Raw genomic sequence first — 24,432 nt, 5'->3', positions numbered from 1 at the left:
GTTCGTGGACAGCCTCAGCTACTTAGTGAGGCCCTTTGCAACTCAGTGAGACCCTGTTTCAAAATAAAGAATAAAAAATTGGGCAGGGAGTGTAGCTCGGAGGTCAAATGCCTCTGGGTTCTATCCCAGACCCGCAAAAACAAAACAAAACACAAAACACAAAAAACAACAATTAAGTAGATAACTGTGAAGACCTGACATTTTGTACTCAACTGTTACACTTTACAATCAATTAAAGGGTCTAATTTGTGCTTTTCTGAATTTGATGTTCCTCAAATGCATACAAAATGAAATGGATTAGCATCTTCCCCTTTTTGCTCTTTGAAAGTAGTTATCTGAACTATGCATTACCTTTGTGAAAGTGATATTACAGAGAAGTCCAACCTTAAAAGGAACAATATATAGAAGGGCAATTTTTATTTTTTCTCTCAAACTTACTGAAATGTGAATTTTTAATGTGCATTTTACAGTTTTGGATGTCTGTACAATAACATGAAGTAGAAGACATTAGTTTATTATAGTCATTCAATAAAATATTTGCCTCCGTTTGTAGAGGTATCTCAGTGAATGCTTCAAATTACACTGAACTATAGACAACATCAAACTTTTGGAAACATAGTGCCTGTTGACTCTATAATGAATTAGAATAGGGACAGAGACTATACAATTTATTTTTTTTCTATGGCATTCAATATGCACTTAAATTTTTAGAATTTTATGTCATATCCTCTAGAGATTTAATAATTTCTTAAAAGTATTGGCTTAACATTTCAAAATTATGTAACTAGTCAGAAAATGAGTACTCTTGATATGTATGTCTAGCAGTTATTATTTTCTTATGTGGGATATGGGGAGAAGGTAGGTATTATGCAAAGATATTTGTGATTTTTAAAAAATAATAATATAGTTGTATTTTATTTCTATACATTTTGCTACTTACTAAGCACATTTTTATGTACCTACCATATTCAAGGCATTCTAGTAGAAACGTTGAGGATGCATTGACAAATGAAAATAAAAGTATATTCAGCTAATCATGGAAGTGGAACAATCTTTATTTACTTATTTATTTATTTGTTTGTTTCTTTAGTGGTACTAGGGATTGAACCCAGGAACATTTTACCTCTGAGCTACACCCTCAGCCCTATTTTGTTTTGAAACAGGGTCTTGTTAGGTTGATGAGAGTCTCACTATTTGTTGAGGTTCTCTTCAAACCTGGGATTCTTCTGTCTCAACCTCCCTAGTACTTTGATTACGGGCATGCACCATCGCACCTGGCTAGATGTAACAGATGTAAGCAAATAATGCAGCTAAGGTGCTTTTGGAGTTTAATATACAGAAGTGAATATTCTGGGTTTGAGAGATTGTGAAAAGTGAAGTGAGGAGTATGTGGGAAGATTTATTAATTCACAATGGAGGTGGGAGATTAATTCTACATGGAAGCTAAAACCTGGATGTGGAAAAGGAAAAGCCAACATGCATGGGAATGTGTGAATTTGGTTTAAGTAGGTCTTGAAAATAAGAAGCAAGAGGGTTGGGCTGGTTGGGCTGCGTAACTCTTCTAAACTTTTCTTGTCTCTATTTTTTTTATCTAACTAGATTTTATGATACTACCTGTGAGAATGCATATTAAAATACTTTTAACACTGAGATGGTATAAACTAAGATAACAGGTGCTGAAAAGATGCTGAGATACTATTATATAACAGGATTATAGGAGGGATAAGATAAAATTTATGAACATGGATGACAGGTAAGACGCTTTGCCACCAAAAAGAACCAGGGTTCATAGTGAGAGGCAGGAAGATGTTGAATTCAGCTTTATGTATGTTTGAAAAGGAATGGTGAGACTCAAGTGGAGTGATCAAATGGTAGTTGAATTGAACTTGGAATTCACATTTAGGGATAATGGTGATGGTGATAATTGAAGCATGAGATTTTTATGAAGTTCAAATGAAAGAAGGAAGGAGGTGAAGAAATGGAATGAAAGCAGGATGTTGAGAAATGGCTGTATTTGGGTTTAGGACAATTAAAATGAACCAGATGATAACCGTATAGAGGAGAAATCAAGAAATTGGGTCACAGGAGCTACAGCAGACAGGATTTCAAGAGGCCGGTGGAGGCCAGCAGGGAACATGGGTAGGAAAAGGGTAAGGAATAGTCCTGTTGCATGTATGCCTTGACCCACTCTCTAGAGGTTCTCATCGTTTTCCTCTGCATATACCATCCATTCTTCTTACTTTTCTGACTTCTTATCATACAAGTTATCTATAACATTGAAGCCTCTGGTACCACCTGAGACTTGATGCCAACAAATGTATATTTCCAGTAATTAAGGTTAAATGCTCTTAACATCACCAACATCAAAGTCCAATGTGTTATCTTGTGAAAACCATATAACTATTAGTCAAGTTGTGTTGTTTATCTATAACCAGATAGTCATGGGTTCAATAAATTTGATCTGTCTAGAGATTATAGTGTCTGTTCCTTTCCTCCCTCCCTTCCTTCCTGAACCTGGGGCATCCTATCTATGATCTATTCCTCCAGCCCATTTTATTTTTGAAACAGGATTTCACTAAGTTAATGAGGGTCTCCTTAAGTTGCTGAAGCTAGCCCCAAACCTGTGATCTTCCTCTGTCAGCCTTTAAAATACTGTGATTGTCCTACCACACCACCTGCCTATATATTGATTTCTCAGAGAAAGATTTTCAAATTGTTAAACTTTCTGATAGCAATCTGTCTTATTAGAAATTTATCCTTCAAAAATACATGTATAGTTGTGTGTGTTGGCGCACACTTGTAATCCTAGTACTTGGGAGGCTGAGACAGGAGGATTGCATAGGTTCAAAGCCAGTCTTAGCTACTTAGTGAGGCTCACAGTAACTTAGTGAGACCCTATAACCAAATAAAACATAAAAATAGGTCTTGGAGTGTAGCCTGTAGGTAGAAAGCACCCAGGATTCATCCACAGTAACACACACACACTTGCACACACGTATATTGTTTCAAGTGATAAAAAATGAGATTTTTAAAAATGTACACCACTGTCTTCCCTTAGTTTCTTCAGTATATTCTTTTTATATGGCTGTTTGATTAAGTTTTTAAAATATGAGGATGACTTGAAAATTTGCAGTACTTTGAATATTTGGTAATATTTTTTAGAAATGCTATTTTAGAATTTTTTGGTTCCATAGAAAAAGGGTTTAGAAAACAAGCATTGTTTATGAGTGTATTAAAACCTTTTAATGAATGTTTTAGTAGTGTTTTTCACTTAGAATCAGTAGAGATCATGAACTTGTCTGGACATTCAGTGCACTTTTTCTTGTCCTCCATTCCCACCTGCTGTTATCTGCTCCACATTCGTCTGAGTGCCTTTTTTTCTCTGATCATGTTCTCTGCAACCTAGTACTGGTGAGACCTTCACACAGCCATGCTGATTAGTACCAACAGAAACCGATGACCTCCGGTATAGTGCAAATCCTTAAGTACTCTCCAGTCACTCTTTTTAAGCCTCCAGCTTTCTTTCTCACTTCCTACTTTAATACCTACTGTCTAGCTCTCAGAAAATGACTCTTCCACCTATATTACAAAGGACATAGAGATGAATAAAATAGAACTATCTTTTTTCTCCAGTTGTTCTAGTTATATCCATTTATCTGAAAAGTTTTCTTCCTACTTCTGCTTTCCATAGATGTATTCTTTTATCTTCTAGCCATGTTAGGTTTGTTTGTTTTGCTAATTTCTCTTATTATTTACTATTGGTGCATTGACTATGCATCATAACGAGGATCAGTGTGATAAAAACATACATGCAATACAGCACTTGGTGTGTTTCCCTCCAGATCCCACCCTGCTCTTTCACCCTCCCCATCCATAATACTGAAATTGATATTGTTTATAGATGAACTTAGGGGTATTTGAACTGTTTTCATCATAAAATCTCCCATGTCACCTCTCTGCCTCTTTCCTCCTAACCCCTTCCACTATTCTACTAGCATCTCCCCTTATTCATCCAAAGTGCCTTTAGTTTCTCAGATTTTCTCTGGCTTCCATGTGTGAGAGAAGACATTTGACCCATCGCTTTCTGAGACTGGCTAATCTTGCTCTCCATAATATTCTCTAGTTCCATCCATTTTTATGCAATTACTTAATTTTGTTCTTTTTATGACTGAATAAAATTCCATTGTGTGTATAGACCATAGTTTTCTCATCCATTTGTCTGTTGATAGACACCCAAGCTGGTTCCATAGTCTGGTTATCATGAATTGTGCTGCTATAACAGGGATCTACATGTGTCACTACACTCTTCTTACTTCAGTTTCTTTGAAAAGATTCACAGGAGTGATATAGCTGGTTCATATGGTGGTTCCATTTCCAGTTTTTTTTTTAAATTTTTTCTTGGTGCATTGTAGTTATACATCTTAATGGGATAAAAGATGGTGGAGGCATGCATGCACACATCACCCCATTAGCCCTTACCCAGTTCCCGCCCCATTCCCTCCTCCTCCCTTCTTCCCCTGCTTGGCTTAGTGGTTGACTTTGATATGTTTCTTTAAGTACATTATATGCTTTAGAGAGTTTGAGGAGCTTTCACACTGATCTCCACAGCAGCTGTACTAGTTTGCAGTCCCACCAATAGTGTGTAAGAGTTCCTATTTCTCTTTATCCTCACCAGCATTTATTTTTGTTTGTATTCTTGATGCTTGCTACTCTAGTGGGAGTTCCATGGAATCTCAGTATTGGTTTGATATGCATTTCCCTGATTGCCAATGATTTTGAACATTTTTCAATTATATTGGCCATTTGTATTTTTTTCTTTTGAGAAGTGTCTATTCATTTGTTAATTCATCTCTTATTACTGCTCTCTCACTGTTTGGTGTATAGCAGGTGAACAAGAAAAGCCTAAGAATCTAGTGACTTCTGAAAGGCTTTGCTTTGTCATAGGGGAGAAAAGATTGCTTTCCTCATGTATTGCAAGGTTCATGTCTGGTACCCCTATTAAATAATACAGATTGACTAGGGAAAAGCATATAAATTAATTGAATGAAATAAAGCTTTTAAGTGATGTAGGGATCTTCAGATAACGGACACACTCCCAAGGACATCTGTGTATTTTTATGGACAGTATTGTGGAAATGTAATTGGTGGACAAAAGGATATGATCTAATGGTGATGACCTAGGGGGGACCCAACCAGGCCTGTTTGTTCAGATTCTTTGTGACTTTTCTGTGTGACATTTCTTCCCTTTGGATTTAGGGCAGGATGTCCATCACCTGATTCTTCAGGAGAAAAAAGAGGGAGAAGGTCAGAGAGACCTTTCTGCTTTTGCCGTGTTGTCAAATGCCAACATGCTGTATTTGGGGTAGCATTTTTTGCACCCCACTCTCAATAAATTATATATTCTCCCTTCAGTTTTTAATCTCTCCTTCTCTACTTGTCTTTCTTCTTTCACATGGGAACTGTTCCTTTTAACTCTACTGTAATACCTACTCTCTCTGAACAGAGAATTCTTTCTCCTTTACCGCAAAGGAAATAAAGACCGTAAAGTAGAACCATCTCAACAGCTTATGAATACACTCATGACATAATGATAAACAGAAAGAAGGCCCAACTCCTATTTCCCCATTACTTTGCAATCTTTGCACTGTTTCTCTCTCCCCCTAGGAAAGTTAATGTGGATAAGCATCTCTCCCTTTATTTGGTGAATGTCTGTCCTCTCTTTGGAAACCTTTTTTTTGCCTCTGGCTTCTGTAGTACCACTTATTCTTTTTTTTCTTTTTGTACTGGTGGTTGAACCCAGCAGCATTTTACCTCCAAGCTACATCTTCAACCCTTTTCATTTTTTATTTTGAAACAAGTTCTCACCAAGTTACGCAGGATTCCCTAAGTTGCTGAGGATAGTCTCCAACCTGCGATCCTTCTGCCTCAGCTTTCCACATGCTGGGATTACAGGCATGTGCCACCGGGCCTGGTTTTAGTACCAATGTTCTTAGTTCGTCTCTCTTGCCACTACTCAGATTCCTCTGTACATTCTTTAAATGTTATTTTCTGCAGTTCTAACTACTGTTTATTTTCTTCCTCCTTCTGCTTACTTTCTTTGGAAGATTTACCTATGTCCTTATATACATTGTAACTGCCAAATCTTTAAATTCCCTTCTAGAGCTCTGAACCCTTGTACCTTCAATTCCCTATTGACTTAAAAAAAAAAACTTTAATTAAATAAATGAAAACAGACTTAAATTGGCTGGGGCTGTAGCTCTGTGGTAGAGCTCTTGCCTAAGTATGTGCAAGGGTCTGGGTTCAAGCCCCAGCGTAGCAAACAAATAAAACTCATCAGTGTCCCTCTACATTTTCCTTTTCCATACTGTCTATATCAAAACACCCTATCACAATCTGAGAAAGTCCCCGAATCAATTGCCAATACTTTATCCCATTCACTTTCTTTATTCAACACAGCATGGAATCTTGTCCATACTTGAGAATTTCTGATGGGCTGATGGCTCCTATTGTCTTCCCCTCCATTTCCTGTCCCCTTTAATCACCATAAGGTTACTAGGAGGCTTCCTTATTTCTTATCTATCTATAAATTATCTATCTATAAATTAGATCCTCCCTTTTCACTTTCTGTTCTCTCACTAAGCCATTATCCCTGGCATCAGGTAACGTTCTTCATAGGTTCATAAACACCTACTTGATCTTGTTACTGTCTGGCATCTTATTTTTTTAAAAATACTATACCTCCATTATTTTTTAGAGTGCGATTTAAATGTTTCAGGAGGTTAAGAAGTTAAGAAAGCTATTCTGGCCCCACTTTTTAATTTTGAAACAGGGTCTCACTAATTTGCTGTCTGGTCTCCAACATGTAATTCTCCTCTCTTAGCCTCCCAGTTCCTGAGAATACAGGCATGTGCAACCACACCTGACTTACCAGACCCATTTTTAACCCCAACTTAACCTCTATCTTTAAGTATCTTCTCGAAGTGAAGGTAGTAATTGTAGAATGGGTTAACAAGAAGCAAGGAACAAATTCTTCCTAGTGATGTGCTATGTTGCTTTCTTATTACACAAAAATGCCACATCCTTTGTAATGTCTCCCAAGTTTTAATAGTATTATATGGATAAATTTAATAAAAATATTGCTTAGTGATTATACATATATAAATACATATGTGTGCTTGACAATTTATTAAGACAAAGACTGATATGATTTGCATATAAGAGTATTTTCTCTTTTGCAATTTTCTGTTTCATAGTGAATAGAATCTTATTTCTTAGACTTTTTAATTCAATGTTGAAAAGCAGAATGCCTATGTAATATTTTAGGCAAACCAGGTAATACCTCATACCCATGAAAAATAATTCTCGCTATCTAAAGTCTTCCTGACAGCTTCTTAGTGAAGTGGAGAAGACTGATCAGGTCCTGAATTGTTTTTTTAGCTCCCAATAAGTTCACTTCAATGCACATTGGTAGTGACAGTGCCCATAGGTGTCAAAGTGGAACTCATGTTTCAGGTTAGTTTAGCATAGATCAAAATTCAGTCACGAACTCAGTTTCTTTCCTTACACACACACACACACACACACACACACACACACACACACACACACACACACATATACACAGGCATATGCATATACTTTATACTTTGCCTCTCAGTTTCCTGGCTACCAGGATGTATAACTCTTTTTTACTATTGGTCAGTGTCAGGAACTTATTTGAGAAGAAATGATTCAGTGTCTCTCGGTTCTAGGACTTACTCAGTAGCTGCTTAACAACATGAAAGAGTCTGACCTGAATTAGGAAATAGTGCCAGTGTTCTTTGTTCCTACCTTTACTTCACCATAAATTTTTGTTCTCACTATAAAAATGGGGCACAATTATATTTATCTGATAGCAATATTAAGGATATTGATTGGTTAGTGCTCATAATATTGTTGAAATATATGCACCGGCTCATAAATACTACAAAATGTAATATCAGAATCACATTATGTGCACCATTCATTTTAATAGTTCTGTAAATTTATATTTTATTTTGCTTCTTGATATTCATTTACCTTTTTCCGTCCTGTTTATACAGCATGGCTCAATAAATGTTCCTTGTTTTATTTGTACTGAAGTGTTCCTATTTTTAATTTATTTTATTTACTAACTAGTTTGTTTCACACATAAATCATGACTGTTTTTCTCTAAGGCACTTCATCCTTTTTTATGACTTTCAGCTTTCTTTCTTCCTTTTTGTCAGCTCATTATTCTTTTATATTTTTACCTAAACCTCATTTAGATCCCTATTCTATATTATGTTTTTATTACACATTTATTTTTATTTCATTGCATTTATAGTTATCTGAAAAAAATTGGTGAGCATGATATACTAATATAATTCTTCTCTAATATTTAAGGAAAATACATATAATAGTTTCTATGATACAAATCATATATGTATAGAGAAAAGTTCAAATTCAAATATAGACCATCTCTTATTATTTTTACTAGGTTACTAATGTTTCTTAATATTTGCCTAAAGAGAAAAGTATACATGCTTTTTGAGTGTGTGTATCTAGTGCTAGAAATATAATGCAAGGCAACATGTATGTCAGGAAGGCACTCTTCAACCAACTCTCATCTCCAACTCTGTTATTTTTATTTTGCCCAGACGAGTCTTGAGCTTGTGAGCCTCTTGCCTCAGCCCCCCCAAATAGCTAGGATTTTATATGCTACCACTTTCAGCCAAAACACATACTTATATTTACATTGTGAGGATTCAAAAAGAAAATAAATGATGGAATTGAAAATTAAATTATATTTATTTGAATGAGGAAAATTATGTGTTATATGGAGATGTTTCTAATGCTAAGAAAAATGAGATAGAACATGGATTGAGGTTTTTCTAAAATGTGCTGATATTCATAGCTTATATTTTAAGATGCCCATTCCATTAATCTACATAATATACCTGAAGAAGATTGGACTCATATTTTGATCATAATTTTAAGTCAATACCATTACCTTAAAATTTCAGCTTTAATCCAGCAATTCCCAGTTTTAAGAGTCTAGCTGTGGAGATAAACATTTGTTACATTGTTGACTAAGATACTTACTGCATGTAATTCATAGTAGAAGCTGATGATGTTCTTTTATAAAAGGGAATGGTTAAGTATAGTATGCAGCCGGGCGTGGTGGCGCACGCTTGTAATCCCCACACTTGGGAGGCAGAGACAGGAGGATCCCGCAGGTTCTAAGCCAGCCACGTGTGCTGGCTTAGGAGACCCTGTTTCCAAATAAAAAAAAAGTATAAAAATAGGTCTGGGAGTGTAGCCCGGATGTAGAAGGGCTTCCAGGAACCCCAGTACCACCAAAAAAAAAAAAAAAGTATAGTATGCAATGTAGAGATAATGAATATTAAGTGCCTATTAAAAGGAAATATATATAGAATATTTATAATGGTATGCAGAAATATTTATCATAGGATATAAAGGAAACGACCATGCAAAATAATTTTTTTTTTTTTTTTGGTGGTACTAGGGTTCTTGGAAGCCCTTCTACCTCCGGGCTACACTCCCACGGGCTACACTCCTAGACCTATTTTATACTTTTTTATGTGGAAACAGGGTCTCTTAAGCCAGTGCGGCTGGCTTCGAACCTGTGTGATCCTCCTGTTTCCGCCTCCCAAGCGCATGCAAAAGAATTTTAAAAGACTGGAAGGGAATATGTCAAAATGCCGAGAGTGGTTATCCCTGGATGGTGGAATTACTTTTGCATATTCCAAATACACTGCATTTTATCTTTCTATTGTATTTAGAGGACTTCTTAGTAAAAATATCAAATTTGAAGTGTCGAATGTTTTATTTAGTAACTGAATTTTAATAAAAATATGAACGTTTACCCTCAGATTGCGTAAGACATCCTTGTCCTTTTTCTCTGTTTGCTCAGCATGCATTTTAGCATCATAAAAATGCGTGCACATCAAGGTTGAATGATTTTAGAATTTGAAGGAGGACTGGGAGGGTGGACATATAGTGAGAGCATAGGAGGAGACAGAAAGATTGAAGACAACTTAAAGAGGTATTTGAACCATGGATATAAAATATCAGTATATGGTCTTTATTTGCCAGGTTCTGACGTAGCATTTCTTCTTTCTGATTTCTGTAGTATCAAGTCATGGGTGGATAAGATGCAAGAAGACCTTGTCACATTAGCAAAAACAGCAAGTGGAGTCAATCAGCTTGTTGATGTGAGTAAAATCTACCAGGGAAACCTGTTCATCTTTTGCATAATTTGAGTGCACTTCTATCTTCTAGAAAAGTGCATAAATGTATTACAGATATGGTATGATTTCTCATGTGAATCTGGTAGTGAAATTCTGAGAGAATGAAACTTCCCTGCCAAACTTTATAGTTTTCATATAAGTTTTACTTAGTTTCTTTGATGTGCATACTCCCCTCAAATTCAGATTGGAGTGTCATGCACTTATTACTATTCTTCAGAAAATACTTTAGAATTTCTCATATGGTGATGACTTCAAGTCTTATAAAGGTTTGAGTATCCTCAGTGGGTACACATCTTTGTTCTTTGAGGGTAGGTTTTATTTTTGAAAATATTTGAAAAGTTTTTATAGCTATGTCTAGAGAATAGAAGGAGTCATTGAGATCAGGGTAATAAAAGCTTTGGTGCAAGAACTGGAGACACTACTAGAGATGATTTTTCTTATGATTTCTGAATTGGCTGTGAAAATCACTCTAAGACAATGCTTGAAAATGACAGGAATGTGCACAATAAGTTTGTAACAGAAATATATATATTTGTGTGGCATTTTAACAGATTATTTTACTTGGATATAGACATATATGTATATATTCTGTAAAATTCATTACTAGTTAAATATGTTTTTTTTGGCTCTATCTGTATCTGATGGAATAATTTGGAAGTCCTCTCATAAGATGCAATGACACCTTTTATTCTAAAAATGTGCTGGGTTAATTAGGTGAAGCATTATAAAAGAAATTTCACATATGATATATAATATAAATGCTTGGGATAAGAGCTGTTTAAGATTTCAAATATTTTTGAACCTTTGATTGTCTGAATTGATGTGATTCAAAAATTTAGGATTAAGGCCCAATTCATGTATTTTTACATTCAAGTTATATAGACCGCCTGAAGGTAATTTTAGAAAATAATTTTAGTATATGTTTTGTTTTGACTATGACCCATCATGTGGGGCCAGATGTGGGATTCTCTACTGAGGGAGCCATCCCAGGTAATTAGAAAATTTTAGATTTGGGGTCATTTTGGATTTCGCATTTTCAAAATAGGAAGGCTTTACTTGCATGTAAACATGCATCTCTGGGAAAAACTGGAATATATAGTTAACTTATATACAAATTAAAATTCATAAAGAGAGCCGGGCGTGGTGGTGCATGCTTGTAATCCCCATGCTTGGGAGGCTGAGACAGGAGGATCACACAGGTTCGAAGCCAGCTTCAGCTACTGAGTGAGGCTCTCAGCAACTTAGCGAGACCCTGTTTCCAAATAAAATATAAAATAGCTCTGGGAGTATAGCCCAGAGGTACAAAGCCTCTGGGTTTCACCCCCAGTACCACAAAATAAATAAATAAATAAATAAATAAATAAATTTATAAGGAACTGCTGGTAAGCAATTAAAAGTTTATTCTAGAATCTCTATAAAACAGTGATAGGCTTTAAGCCAAGAGTATGTTTAGCAAACCTAAGATTAGGTTGTGTGTGTTTAGATTTGGGTGCCATCCTCAAGATATCTCATTATGTATGTGCTAATAGTCCCAATATGAAGAACTCTGAAATCTAGAGTACTTCTAATCTCAATAATTTTGGATAAGGGATATGTAACCTGTATCTGTGAGGTAGGAACATATTTGGAAATGAGAGATGTTTCTTGTGAATACCAGTGATCAGATTCAAGTCTAATAGACACTCACTGAGCACATAGTCAGTTCCAGCAATGTGCCGGCTACCTAGGGTAGACAAAGAAATTGTTCCTCTCCTTAGAGAACTGATGCTACTCATCAAATATCTCCATTGCTGGGGATGCAAAGATGTCTGAAAGCTACTGTGAGCTGATACTTCATATCAGCACTAATTTTTGGGGGGCAAATATGTTAGAATGTAGAAATGTGTAGGATAGTAATAGGATTTGTGGAAGTTCCACAAATATTATTTGTTAATTTTTATCCAAAAGCCCTTTAAGTTGACTGAACATGCAGCTTTTTTCAACAACAAGTAGAAAAAAAAGTCAAATGACAGATTCTGGTTATAAATTATATGAGTCTTTTTATTGGTATATTGAGATTAAAAATAAACTGTTTTTGAGAGGCTCTCTGTCTCTCCTGCAGTGTTTTTCTGGTCTCGAAAACCACTTGCTTTGCTGACTTCATTGTTACTTTCAGTGTTACTATGGGAAACTTCTCTTGCTGTGTTTCACAATAAGTCATTAATCAGAAAAATGTCTCGGCAGGCGTGGTGGCGCACGCTTCTAATCCCTGCACTGGGGAGGCAGAGACAGGAGGATCGCGCAGGTCTGAAGCCAGCCTTGCTGGCTTAAGAGACCCTGTTTCCAAATATAAAAATAGGTCTGGGAGTATAGCCCAGAGGTAGAAGGGTTTCCTGGAACCCCAGTACCACCCCCCCCAAAAAGTCTCACCTATTTTCTATTATGTTTTATGAAGCATAGATAACTTTAGACTGAACATATTGGTTTAATCATATGATTTGAAAATAATGACAAAGTAGAATGAAAGTTATTTAATTTGTTTTTGCCGATGAGACACACACCTTAATACAATGACAGAAAAATAAATTATTAATAAAAGTTGTATGTTATATAACATGTATGTGCACTTACACATGCATGTGTGTTAGAAACTGAACAGAATTCACTGCTGGAAGCATAATTCAAGTATAGTGTTTATGAGGAGTGTCCCTTTATAAGATACTAGAAACCATACGCCTAATTTTTTAGAGAGAAGATCCATGATGTGGGCAAAATAGGTTCACCTTTTTTTTTAGCTATAGGAACTTAAAGTAAAAATATGCAGAAGGATGTTGGACTTGAGCAGAATAAAGGTAGGGGGCCATTGTTTTGGGTTTAGTTTGATTCTGGTTTTGGTTTGGGGGATCAAACTCAGGGCCTCATGCATGATAGGTTCTACCACTGAACTATCCAGATTAGTAGTGTTGAATGTATGGTGAGGACCAGAAGATGAAAATGTGGAGAAATTTAGTAGGTCCCTGGACAGAAAGTCAACATTATGGAACTGATACTTCTTCCCAAGTTAATGAATGTAATTATTTTTCCTGGCTTCACAGGTGCAACTAGGCTTTTACATGAAGGCCAAGAATCAATGTAATGAGCCAAATTGCCAAAATAATACTGCTAGAGGGCCCTGTCTGTGGCCAGCTATGGTTGCAGGGGAGGTTTTGGTGGTCACATCTCCAGTGAGAAAAACATGCACAGAGTCACCATTCAGAGCTCTGTTTGACCATTTTTGGTTAAGGATAGGCTTGCATCTTTTCTATCCCTTGTTTGGATATCACCTTTGCTTAACGGACCAGACAATTCCCAAGAATTTGACAGAATATCCAGGTCCCTGGACCTTGTCTTCATTGACAGGCACCCTCATTCCTGGAGAGCAGCTCGGAGGCTGTGTGCATTTGTTTCTTGTTCTGCAAGAAAAGTAGAGGTTGGCATAATGTCATCAGTATAATGGTATGATCATATAGCCTCATGCTTCCACCAAGAGACCAAATCCTATGCCACCAGACTGTGACACAAAGTGAGACTATGCAGATATTCCTGGGGTGATACCAAAAAAGTACATTGGCACCCTTGCCAGGTAAAAGCAAATTGTCCCTGGCTCTCTGGAGTATTATCAATGGAGCAAAAGACGTTTGCCAAATCAACGACACCATAGAACTGTTTAAGTTCATGAGATAGATGATCTCTCAGTTTTGAAATGTTGGGTACCACTGGATGCAAGGGTAGTAGTACTTTATGTCCGAATAATCCATTGCCATACACCATCAGGTTTTTGCACTGGCCACATGGTATAGTTGAATGGGCTATTAAGTGTGGAGAATTACACTTACCTCTTCTAGCTTTAGTATCTTTATCTAATTTCCCCATGCCCCCCCAGTAACTTGTACTGCCATACATTCATAATCCTTGTGGCTTGGGGAAGTTGTAAGGGAGCATAATAGGGATGTCCTCTAGTGATGGTCTTTACCACCCACACAGCAGCTAGAATTTTCCAATAGTTGTCTGCATATCAGTCCCTGTAATATGTCCACTTACAGAATATACTCAGTTATTATATATATATATATATATATATATATATATATGAAATGTATACATATACATCATACTGCTTAGAAGGCAAATGTCTGATTCCCAAAGTCACTGGAGCAGGTTGAACTGTAATGAACCCTTATATAGGGTTCTGGGCAAAATGGCACATGCTCATGCCAGTGTAACCTTTGCATGCATATTATGTTTTGCCTAGTCATAAACAACATAACCACATACACATTTGCTGCTATGCACGGTGAGTGGGATCATGTCCTTACTGACAACCTGTACTTTTTCAGGGTCTCTACAGATATGTAGGAATTTATGAGAATTACTTTACAGGATCATTAATTAGTAGCCCAAAGAAAATTGATAAATAGTATTAAAGAACTTCAACACACAACAGACTTTTGCTTGGGTTACTTGTCTCTCTTGTGTTCAAGATTAACTGTGACGAAGCTTTAACTAGTAGTGTTGTCTCTGATGTGTTAATAGTTTTAAAATATCACTGTGATGCCGGGCGTGGTGGCGCACGCTTGTAATCCCCGCGCTTGGGAGGCAGAGACAGGAGGATCGCATAGGTTCGAAGCCAGCCGTGCGCGCTGGCTTAGGAGACCCTGTTTCCAAATATAAAAATGTAAAAAGAGGTCTGGGAGTGTAGCCCGGAGGTAGAAGGGCTTCCAGGAACCCCAGTACCACCAAAAAAAAAAAAATCACTGTGGAATTATTCCATTGTCCATTCATTGGGAAGATACATATATCCATCAATTGCATATGCATATCAACAAAGTAGATGAAATAATTGAGGCAAGAAAAAAATTGCGGGAAAGAAATTATACCTTATGATATTTTTAGTTTACTTAATATATAACAATGTTTTAAACTTCAGCTGAAGGTGTTTCACTTTTCTCCCTATTAATTAAAACACTACCCTTTGTGTACATTGCCTCATAAATCCTCAGGACTACCTTGTTTTATGAGCATCATCTTTATCTTCAGTGTGCATGAAAACATTCTCTGAAGCCGGGCGTGGTGGCGCACGCTTGTAATCCCAGCATTCGGGAGGCTGAGACCTGGAGGATCGCGGTTCGCGGACAGCCTCAGCTACTTAGTGAGGCCCTCTGCAACTCAGTGAGACCCGGTTTCAAAATAAAGAATAAAAAATAGGGCAGGGGGTATAGCTCAGGGGTCAAAAGCCCCTGGGTTCCATCCCCAGACCCGCAAAAAAAAAAAAAAAAAAAAAAAATTCTCTGAAAGGTTAAAACAGGTTGAAACTCTGAAATATAAAAAATAATTATCTTGTGCTTTAGAATATATGTTAGTATTTTATATTTTTATACCCATACTTGTATTTTGAGCCAGTCAGCAGATCCTCAGTTAGTATAAAGTTACTACACTGCTCTTTTTATAAAAGATATAAACTAGAAACCAAAGTTCTATCACCAACATTATCTACTCATACCTTGTGTATTTCCTTCAAATAAAAGCGTGCAAGGAAATTCCAAGATCTAAATTTACATGCATAATTTAAATTTTCCATTCTTATTGATGTGTACAGAAATGGTTTTGTGTGTGCAGCCACTGAAATAATTGCCAAGAATGGAACAGAAAGTACATTTGCTATGATTTTTGTTGTCATGGACTTCCAATAGAAGAAAACACACAATATCTTTTTCTAAGGTATAACATATTCTTAAAAAATATCTTTAGGACATTATACCTTGGTTCTGCCAATTACTATCTTTGTGCTTTGGCCAAGATACTAAATGTCTTGGAATTGTTTGGATGATGATAAAATCTATATGAACTATTTATTGACATGTAATCAGACCCTCACAAATGTCATTCATTTATTGTCTTATTTGAGTGAATTGCATTATACTAGTTTGGATACAGGCTGAGCTGATGTGACAGAGACAAGATGAGCATATATTTTTCTTTAGAGATGAGCAGTCCAGGACTACCAGGGCACTTTTGACTTCTTTGAATGTTGTTTTTGTTCATGTTGCAGTATTGAGAACTTAGTTGGTCATCTCCAACCAGAAAGGGACAAAAAATGGCGTTTGTGTCTTAGCAAGCACGTGTCCAAAAAATTCTATCACAATGCGACAAACAGAACAAATAGTGGGAGATAATAGTGCCCTATTGCCAAGCATTATTATCTGACCAAGAAAAGACCTACATCTAAAAATCTACTAAGGATATAACACAGAACAGAAGCTGCAGTTATAAATTTTAAACTCTTTAGATCAAGAAAAAATCCTTAGATTTTAAAAAATGTGTGTATTTTTAAAACAATCTTAGTTATAGTGTTATAGAATGTAAAATATAGTTATCTCTACTACACACACATACACACATATACTCTTAATTCCTATGTTAAGTAGAGAGGGAGAAGCTAATGACTTATTCATGAGTAGGTAACATTTTAAAAATACAAGCGTTTGTAATAGTTTTGAAAACAGTGTCTTTAAGCTCATGAACATTAGCAGCAATCATTTTAAAATTAAAATTGTTGAAAAATATTTCACCATAAAGATTTTCCTAAATAATGACCAATATCTGACATCAAATATTCTAAACTAGTGGGTACTAGAGTAATGAAGATGTGCTACAGGAAAAGATTTTCTAAAAATAAATTGATGAGTGGAAATTACTGTTTTGTCTTTTCTGTGTAATGCTTTTGGAATCTGCAAAATGTTACATGAAAAGGAAACAGACGTCTGTAAATATGTCAGAAATCCTCAGGTGCTACATTTGATTGGCTCTGCCTGGGGGACTTGAACTACAGCAAAGTAAGCACATTATATTTACCTGGAGCACTTTAGGACTTTCTTGTAGCCTCTTCTTCATTAAGAAATTATTTGCATTTGGTCGCTTAACTCTTTAGTAACTCTTCCTCCAAAAGGAAAACATTTGATATTAGGAAGCAGGAGTAAGGCTATATTTTGAAAGAGGTAAATGTTCTTCTTATTCCAAACAGACCTATCTTCCCTGCAGGGGACAGGTGGCTGTGGGGTAGAGTGGAGAGAGGCCCAGAGGGACCTGTGTGCAGTGAAGTGCCTGGGGTACAGAATTTGAGGAGGTACTTGCTCTGAGTTTCAGCAGTCTGCCTGAGCCTCAGAGTGAGTCAGCAACTCCTTAGATTTTGTGCTCATGGTGCCTCACTGGTATCACCCAATCCTCTCCCCAGGACCTGGGCACAGCAAAGGCCTTACTCACCCTCTGTTTCACTCCACTCCATTTTGGGAGGCACAGTATATTCCTGATACTAATCTAAGCCTCTACATTTTCTTCCCTGGTTTATTCCTTTCATTATCTATGTATCAGATATCTCTTAGGGCTTTTGCTGATGATTTGGAAAACTTCCAAAACTCATGTCCTGTGTATGTATAAGGTTCAATGTATTCCTCTAGGGTTTAGTCATATGTGCATTTTGAAATGTTCACCCACATTGCCTGACACTGCTCCATACTTTCTTTGCTTAGCCACTTGAAGGCTGTGCGGTGGATACTGACAAGAAAGGGTGTTCAGGGCATCCCAGCTTCTTACTAACAGATTATCGTGTCCCTCTGGTTAGCCAAGAAAGTTGAAATGATAATAAGATCCATGTCAACTTTTTGTTGTGAAGCTTACTTCTTAAATGGAAATCCTATATGAATGTGTAATATTTTAGGCTATCTGAGTTTCTAAAATGTTAGGTTCATTTAGGAAATATATTTGAAAAAATATGTAAATTAATTTTTGGCCATTCATTTATACAGGTTGAAATATTATGAAATGACACTATCACAGGGCTTCCTGGCCTTCACTTGCCATTATGATTTCATAAGTTAAAGTTATATCTAAATCAGTATTTTTACATTTCAATATACTGCTTTAAGATAGAAGTATGAAATGTGTCTAAATATTGAGTATTCATTAGTGCTCTCAATTAAGTTAGTATTTACATAATTGCTTTGAGTTATGAAAATTTCTTTTTGTGGATAACTCATGAATGCTTTTTCTTTGACGTTGGGGTCACATCATCTTATGTAAATAAAATATTCATATTCTCAGTTGTAGAAAGTTTAATCTGTTAGTCTATTTGCAAAAGAAGATACTCAAAGTCAGAACATAATTAATCACTGATGCTTCTAACTAGGGAATCAGGGCAGCAAAAAAAAAAAGATTGAGGATCCTCTGGTCCCAGGAGAACTAAGTAGATGCAGGTCATTATATTTCCCTTTAACTTCTTGTCAACTGAGATCAATAGTAACACATTCCCTCCCTCATGGATAAAAGGTAATATAAAATGAAATGTGAAAGCAATAATATCTATTTTGGAAAAGTTACATGCTTTTTGCTTTGGGTAAAAAATCTAGCTGCTTATTATTTTTTTCACATTTTTGTTTTATTCAGAATTGTCTTTTACCCCTCAACACAGAAAAGTTCTAACTAAGTCATTTTCTCTAATTATATAGGCAACTTAATATTGCCTCATCCTCTGTATCTCTATTTCTCTTTCTGTCTGAAGTAGAAAGAAATCTATTTTGAGAGCAAAATATACTACCTGAAAGAATATTGATTCCTTTCACTCCCCTCCCTACTGGAGATTAAAAAAAAAAAGCAACATTTAATAAAAAAGTGGTTAATTATATATATTTATTTCCAAGACAGAATTAACTCCAAGGGGAACTGTAATCTATGGTGACATTCAGTATTTTATTAATAAGCATATAAAACTCGTTTTTCTTTTTCTTTTTTTATTTTTTGCAGTACTGGGGATGGGACCTAGGGTCCTTGTACCCCCGAGCTACACCCCAAGCCCTATATTTTTAAGTTTTTTTTTTTTTTTTAAACAGGGTCTCATTGAGTTGCATAGGGCCTCGCTAAGTAGCTGAGGCTGTCCACAAACTGCAATCCTCTGGTCTCAGCCTCCCAAATGCTGGAATTACAAGTGTGTGCCACCATGTCAGGCTGGCTCGCTCCTTCCTTCCTTCCTTCCTTCCTTCCTTCCTTCCTTCCTTTCTCTTTTCTTTTTACCTTACTGTTCTGTTCCATTATCAATCATCAACTAACATTTTTTAAGTTGTGCTAGTAGTTGTGAACTAAATTATTATTAGGTCTAAATATATATCTAGCAAAGCAGTTCCCAGGTAGGGATAAATTTGTTCCTCAAAAGACATTTGTCAATGTTGGGAAACATTTGTGAGGATCATAACTCAGGTGTGTGTGTGTGTGTGTGTGTGTGTGTGTGTGTGTGTGTGTAATAGTAGCATCTACTTGGCATAAAGAACAATGATACAGTGATAGCTGGGTGTGGTGGTGCACGCTTGTAATCCCAGTACTTGGGAGGCTGACATAGGAGGATCACAGGTTTGCAGGCAGCCTCAGCTACTTAGTGAGGTCCTCCGCAACTTAGTGGAAACCTGTTTCAAAATAAAGAATAAAAAGTAGAGCTGTGGATATAGCTTGGATGTAGAATGCCTCTGGTTCCATCCTGGTTCCACCCCACACACACACACTCACCAATGATATGCTACTAAACCTTCTACAATGCATGGGACCTTCTCCCACAACAAAATCATCTGGTAAAAAATAACAGTGGCACTGAGATTGAAAAACTGCTCTAGTTTGAAGTATTGAAGTATTTAAGAAAAAGTTAATATTGAAGTATTTAAGAAGTATTGAAGAGGCAACTTCCGGGAAGATGGCAACCGAGAAAAGTGGGGCATAAGGGCCCCACTAACAACCAATCTCCATTACCACAAAATCAGCACCTTTCATAGCCAGAAAACACCATCACCAGAGAAACAAAAAAATCACCAGGTTCCAGAGAGAAAGCGGACTGAGAACAGAGCTCAGAGCCACAGAGGAGATAACCGGCCTCACGCCCGAGGACACGGCAGCAGCGCCATACTGCCGGCGGCAGCGGCAAATTCACCGGACGGCTACAGCAAGCCGAGGTGAGCCGCTGCGGAACAGCCAGGCGGGATTTCTCGCCGCAGGTAAAATCTAAAGCTCCCAGTGGCTGAGCTCAGCACACACTGCAGGGATTCAGAGTGGAAATCAAAACCAAGAAGAAATATGCCAGCCTCACGGCCGAGGGCGTAGCAGCAGCGACATAGTGCCACCGGCGGCAGCAGCAGAGAATTCACCGAATCCAGTACAGCTACATCTGCGTACTCAAGAACAGTGAGTCAAATCGCAGGCTACAGAGGAGAAATCCCAGTACTGTACTCCCTGGGACTTGACCCAGTGGGGGAGGGGCGGTGGCAGAGATATCACACCATAGGAGAACGTGCAACCTGGCACCCCCCCACAGTCTAAAGCAGCCTCTATCGACTCTCTGGGTCAGACTCTGTGATACAACCCAGTAAAGGAGTAGTGGGGTCTGAGATACTACTGACTACAGATCCAGAACACCTTAAGTGAAGTCATAGTGACCCAAGGGAAGAACCCAGAGAAGGCACAAACTTCCGAAATCATGGGAAAGAGGAATAATACTGGAGCAATGAATGCCCACAACCCCACAACATCAGAACCTGATAAAACAGAAAATCAGAGATTTCTAGAAGATCAAATCAGGAAAATAACTGTAGAAATAATAGAGGTGCTTCGAAGAGAACTCAGAGAGAGCCAAAAAGAGATAAAGGATGCAATTAATGAAGTAAAGGCCTCAATTCAAAGCACAAACAACCGATTAGACCACATGGAGAACAGAATCTCGCTCTTAGAAGATGATCATTCCAAAAATGAGCACATAGTTTCTAATCTAGGAAAAAATATCCGACAGCAGGAATCTGATATTGAAGAAATATGGGCCCATTTTAAGAGAGCTAACCTAAGAATAATTGGAATAGACGAGGGAAAAGAAAGTGAAACCAAAGGGATCAACAATCTCTTCAAGGAAGTAATAGCAGAAAATTTTCCAAACATAGAGCAAGAGTTCAATACACAGGTCCAGGAAACTTATAGAACTCCCTTTAGACAGTATCAGAGAAGAGGATCCTCATGCCACATAATTGTCAAAATGACCAATGTGGAAGCCAAGCAGAGAATCTTAAAGGCAACAAAAACAAAGGGCCATGTGACATTCAGAGGCAAACTAATTAGAATCACTCCAGACTTCCCAAACCAAGTCATGAGAGCCAGAAGGGCTTGGAGTAACATATTCCAAACTCTGAAAGAAAATAACTTCCAGCCAAAAATTTCCCACCCAGCAAAACTTTCTATCAAATTAGATGTAGAAATAAGAAGCTTCCATGACAAACAGAAACTGAAGGAATTTTTGTCTTCAAAACCAGCACTAGAGAAAATACTCAAAGAGATTAACTACAAAGAAGAAATAGGTAACACACACCAGAACCAGAGAAACAAGAGTTTCCATCCAACAGTTAACTAAGATTGGTTATCTGTGGAGATTCATTACTTATGTTAGTCTTTTACCTATGTCTAAATGGTATTGTTTGCCTTTATTGTTGTTAATTTTTAGGATTTCTAGTTGGAATATTAATTTACCTTCATATATAGCATTTGGAAATATTTTATCCCATTCTATTAGTAACTGTTAACTCTGTTTACATTGTCTTTGGATATACAATATTTTTTTTTTATTTTTTAGGTAGTTTGTATACTCTTCTGTTGCCTGTGCCATTGAAATCATAACCAAGAAATCACTGCCAATTTCAGTGTTGTTAGGTTTTATGACCCAGATTTTCTCCTAAAAGTTTATAGTCTTAAGATTTATATTTAGGTCTTTTATCTATTTTGAGTTAATATTTGTATATGGGATTAGGTAAGGGTCCAACTTTATTCTTTTCCATGTAATTATTATTTTTCAACAATATTTAGTTAAAAGATTATTATTCCCACCACCAAATGTTCGTGGAAACCTTGTCAAAAATAACTTGACAATATAGGGAAGAATTTAGCTCTAGGCTTTTATTTAACTCCAATGGTTTATATATCTGCCTTTAGAATAGTACTACACTGTTTTAATTATTGTAGCTTTATATGGTTTGAAATCAGAAAACATATATCTTCTAGCTTTGTTCTATTTCAAGATCGTTTTGGGTATCTAGAGTCCATATTCCATATTAGGATAGAGTTTTTTTCTGAAAAATAAATATATAAATATATGATAGTTTCACCTAAAAAAATAGAAAAAAAAATTCTCTGGTAAGAAAGAAAGTAAAAAGAAATATTGAAATGTTATCTTTAAGTCATCAAAAGCTTGGTATCAGACAAATGAAACTGTTATGTGAGATTATCATTTTTAATTTTGGATAAATTGCTATAATACTAGATGTCAACTACTAAGCCAAGCATGGGAGGGAGGGATGGGGAGAGAATGGGGTGGGGATCGGGTGGGGGTTGACTGGGCGATGTGTGCATGTATGTCTACAAAAGTTTGTATCCCACTATGATGTATGAACACAGTGCACCAATAAAAAAAAAAAAGAAAAAAATATAGTTAATTTGAATTTTATTATATTTTAAGTTAGTTGGTATTTAATTTGTAAACTATTGGTTTTATAGTTATATAAAAACTATAAAAATAAACATGTTATACAGAAAAAAAGAAATATTGAAGAGCTCAAGGTAAGGGTAAGTGGGTGGCATTCTGTAAATGAATATAAATTTGTAAAATTGTTATGTAAGCATTCTTAGGTAGCAGCTTGATTTACAAAAGTATGTTTATAAGTTATGACAGTTGTGTGTGTATGTCACTATTACTGTGAACTACATTATGATGTAGACTATAAGTATGAGAAAAACCTATTAACCCCCCCAAAATGTATGACTGTTAAAGGCAAATTAATAACACTGCTTTTTAAAATTGATCTCAGTGATATTAATTTAGGTCATTTGAGGTTAGAACATTTAAATAAGCAGTCTATGGTTATTTTTAAATTCAGTTTTAGTAAAATCTAGAGTGATCTCTCCCACTTTTACATTTAATTAATTAATTAATTTATTTATTTATTGCAGTACTGAGGATGGAATCCACGGGCATTCTACCTCTGAGCTACACCCCCAGCTCTATTTTTTATTCTTTGTTTTGAAACAGGGTCTCACTGAGTTGCAAAGGCCCTCACTAAGTAGCTGAGGCTGTCCCTAACAGTGATCCTCCTATCTCAGCCTCCCAAAAGCTGGGATTACAAGCATGTGCCACCACGCCTGGCTTCTCTCCCATTTTTAATTGCATATGAAATTTTTGGTTAAAAGGCGGGTGTACTTGTAATCCCATACTTGGAAGGCTGAGACAGTAGGATCGTAGGTTCAAGGACAGCCTCAGTAACATAGCAAGACTTTGCTTCAAAATAAAGAGTAAAATGGTCTGGGGTATACCTCAGAGGTAGAATGCCCCTGTGTTCAATCCCCAGTACACAAAAACACATAAAAATGAAAAACAAGTAAATAGCTACTATTATACTTTATATTTTCTTTGTTTTGAATCTAAAATTATTATATAACTTACCTTATATGTGGAATATTTTTACTGTAAAAACTGAAGAAAAAAAATCTTGCTGTGAATGTTTTTCATATGCCTATTAGTCTTTGTTGTAGTTTGGTTTCTCTATTTGAGAAAACAATCGATATTTCCAGTTAAATATAATCACTTGTTCTTATGTATAGTATGGAGAAAATTAAGAGGCATCTTTTATGATTATCACTTGTTTTCTTTCTTTCTTTTATCTTTAATCTACTGCTTAGAAGTATCGCCATCATGACTTTATTAATAGGAACTAGGGCAAGCAGCAGTACATGCCATGGAAGGTTCACCAGTTCTGACTTCATTCTTCCTAAATATATTTTCTAAAGATAATACCTTATTTGAAATGTAGCAATATGATCATAGCTAAAAATCTATATCATAGCTAAAAATCTATATCATATCAAAGAGAAAAAAATAGAACAGCTAAGTAAATGACAGCTTGGTATAGCTACTATTGGAAAAGTATACACTATAAATTTGAAATTATGACTAAATTATGTGTGTATATTTGTGTGTGCATGTAACTGTGTGTGTGTATGTGCGTGTTGTCTTTTTCTAGTTTTTAGAGTGAACTTTTCCTATGTACAAATTGCTTTGTAGGAACTAGTAGTTTTAGGATAG

General features: G+C 36.3%; 1 protein-coding gene across 10 annotated transcripts in view; it reads left to right on the top strand.

Annotated features, from left to right (window-relative positions):
- The window catches only part of CACNA2D1 (calcium voltage-gated channel auxiliary subunit alpha2delta 1), a gene marked incomplete at both ends in the record, with an annotated part of 507,019 nt that overhangs the window by 93,818 nt on the left and 388,769 nt on the right, over positions 1-24,432 (top strand). For all 10 annotated transcript variants that reach the window (XM_080701701.1, XM_080701708.1, XM_080701709.1 and 7 more), the window contains one exon: positions 10,154-10,235. In XM_080701701.1, the coding sequence (XP_080557827.1) occupies positions 10,154-10,235 (82 nt within the window). The remainder of the gene's footprint in view (positions 1-10,153; positions 10,236-24,432) is intronic.

Source organism: Muscardinus avellanarius, assembly GCF_963383645.1.
Source record: "Muscardinus avellanarius genome assembly, chromosome: 9".
Lineage (NCBI taxonomy): Eukaryota > Metazoa > Chordata > Mammalia > Rodentia > Gliridae > Muscardinus > Muscardinus avellanarius.
Note: the sequence above shows the minus strand (reverse complement) of the source record. Positions and strands in the feature narration are given on the sequence as shown.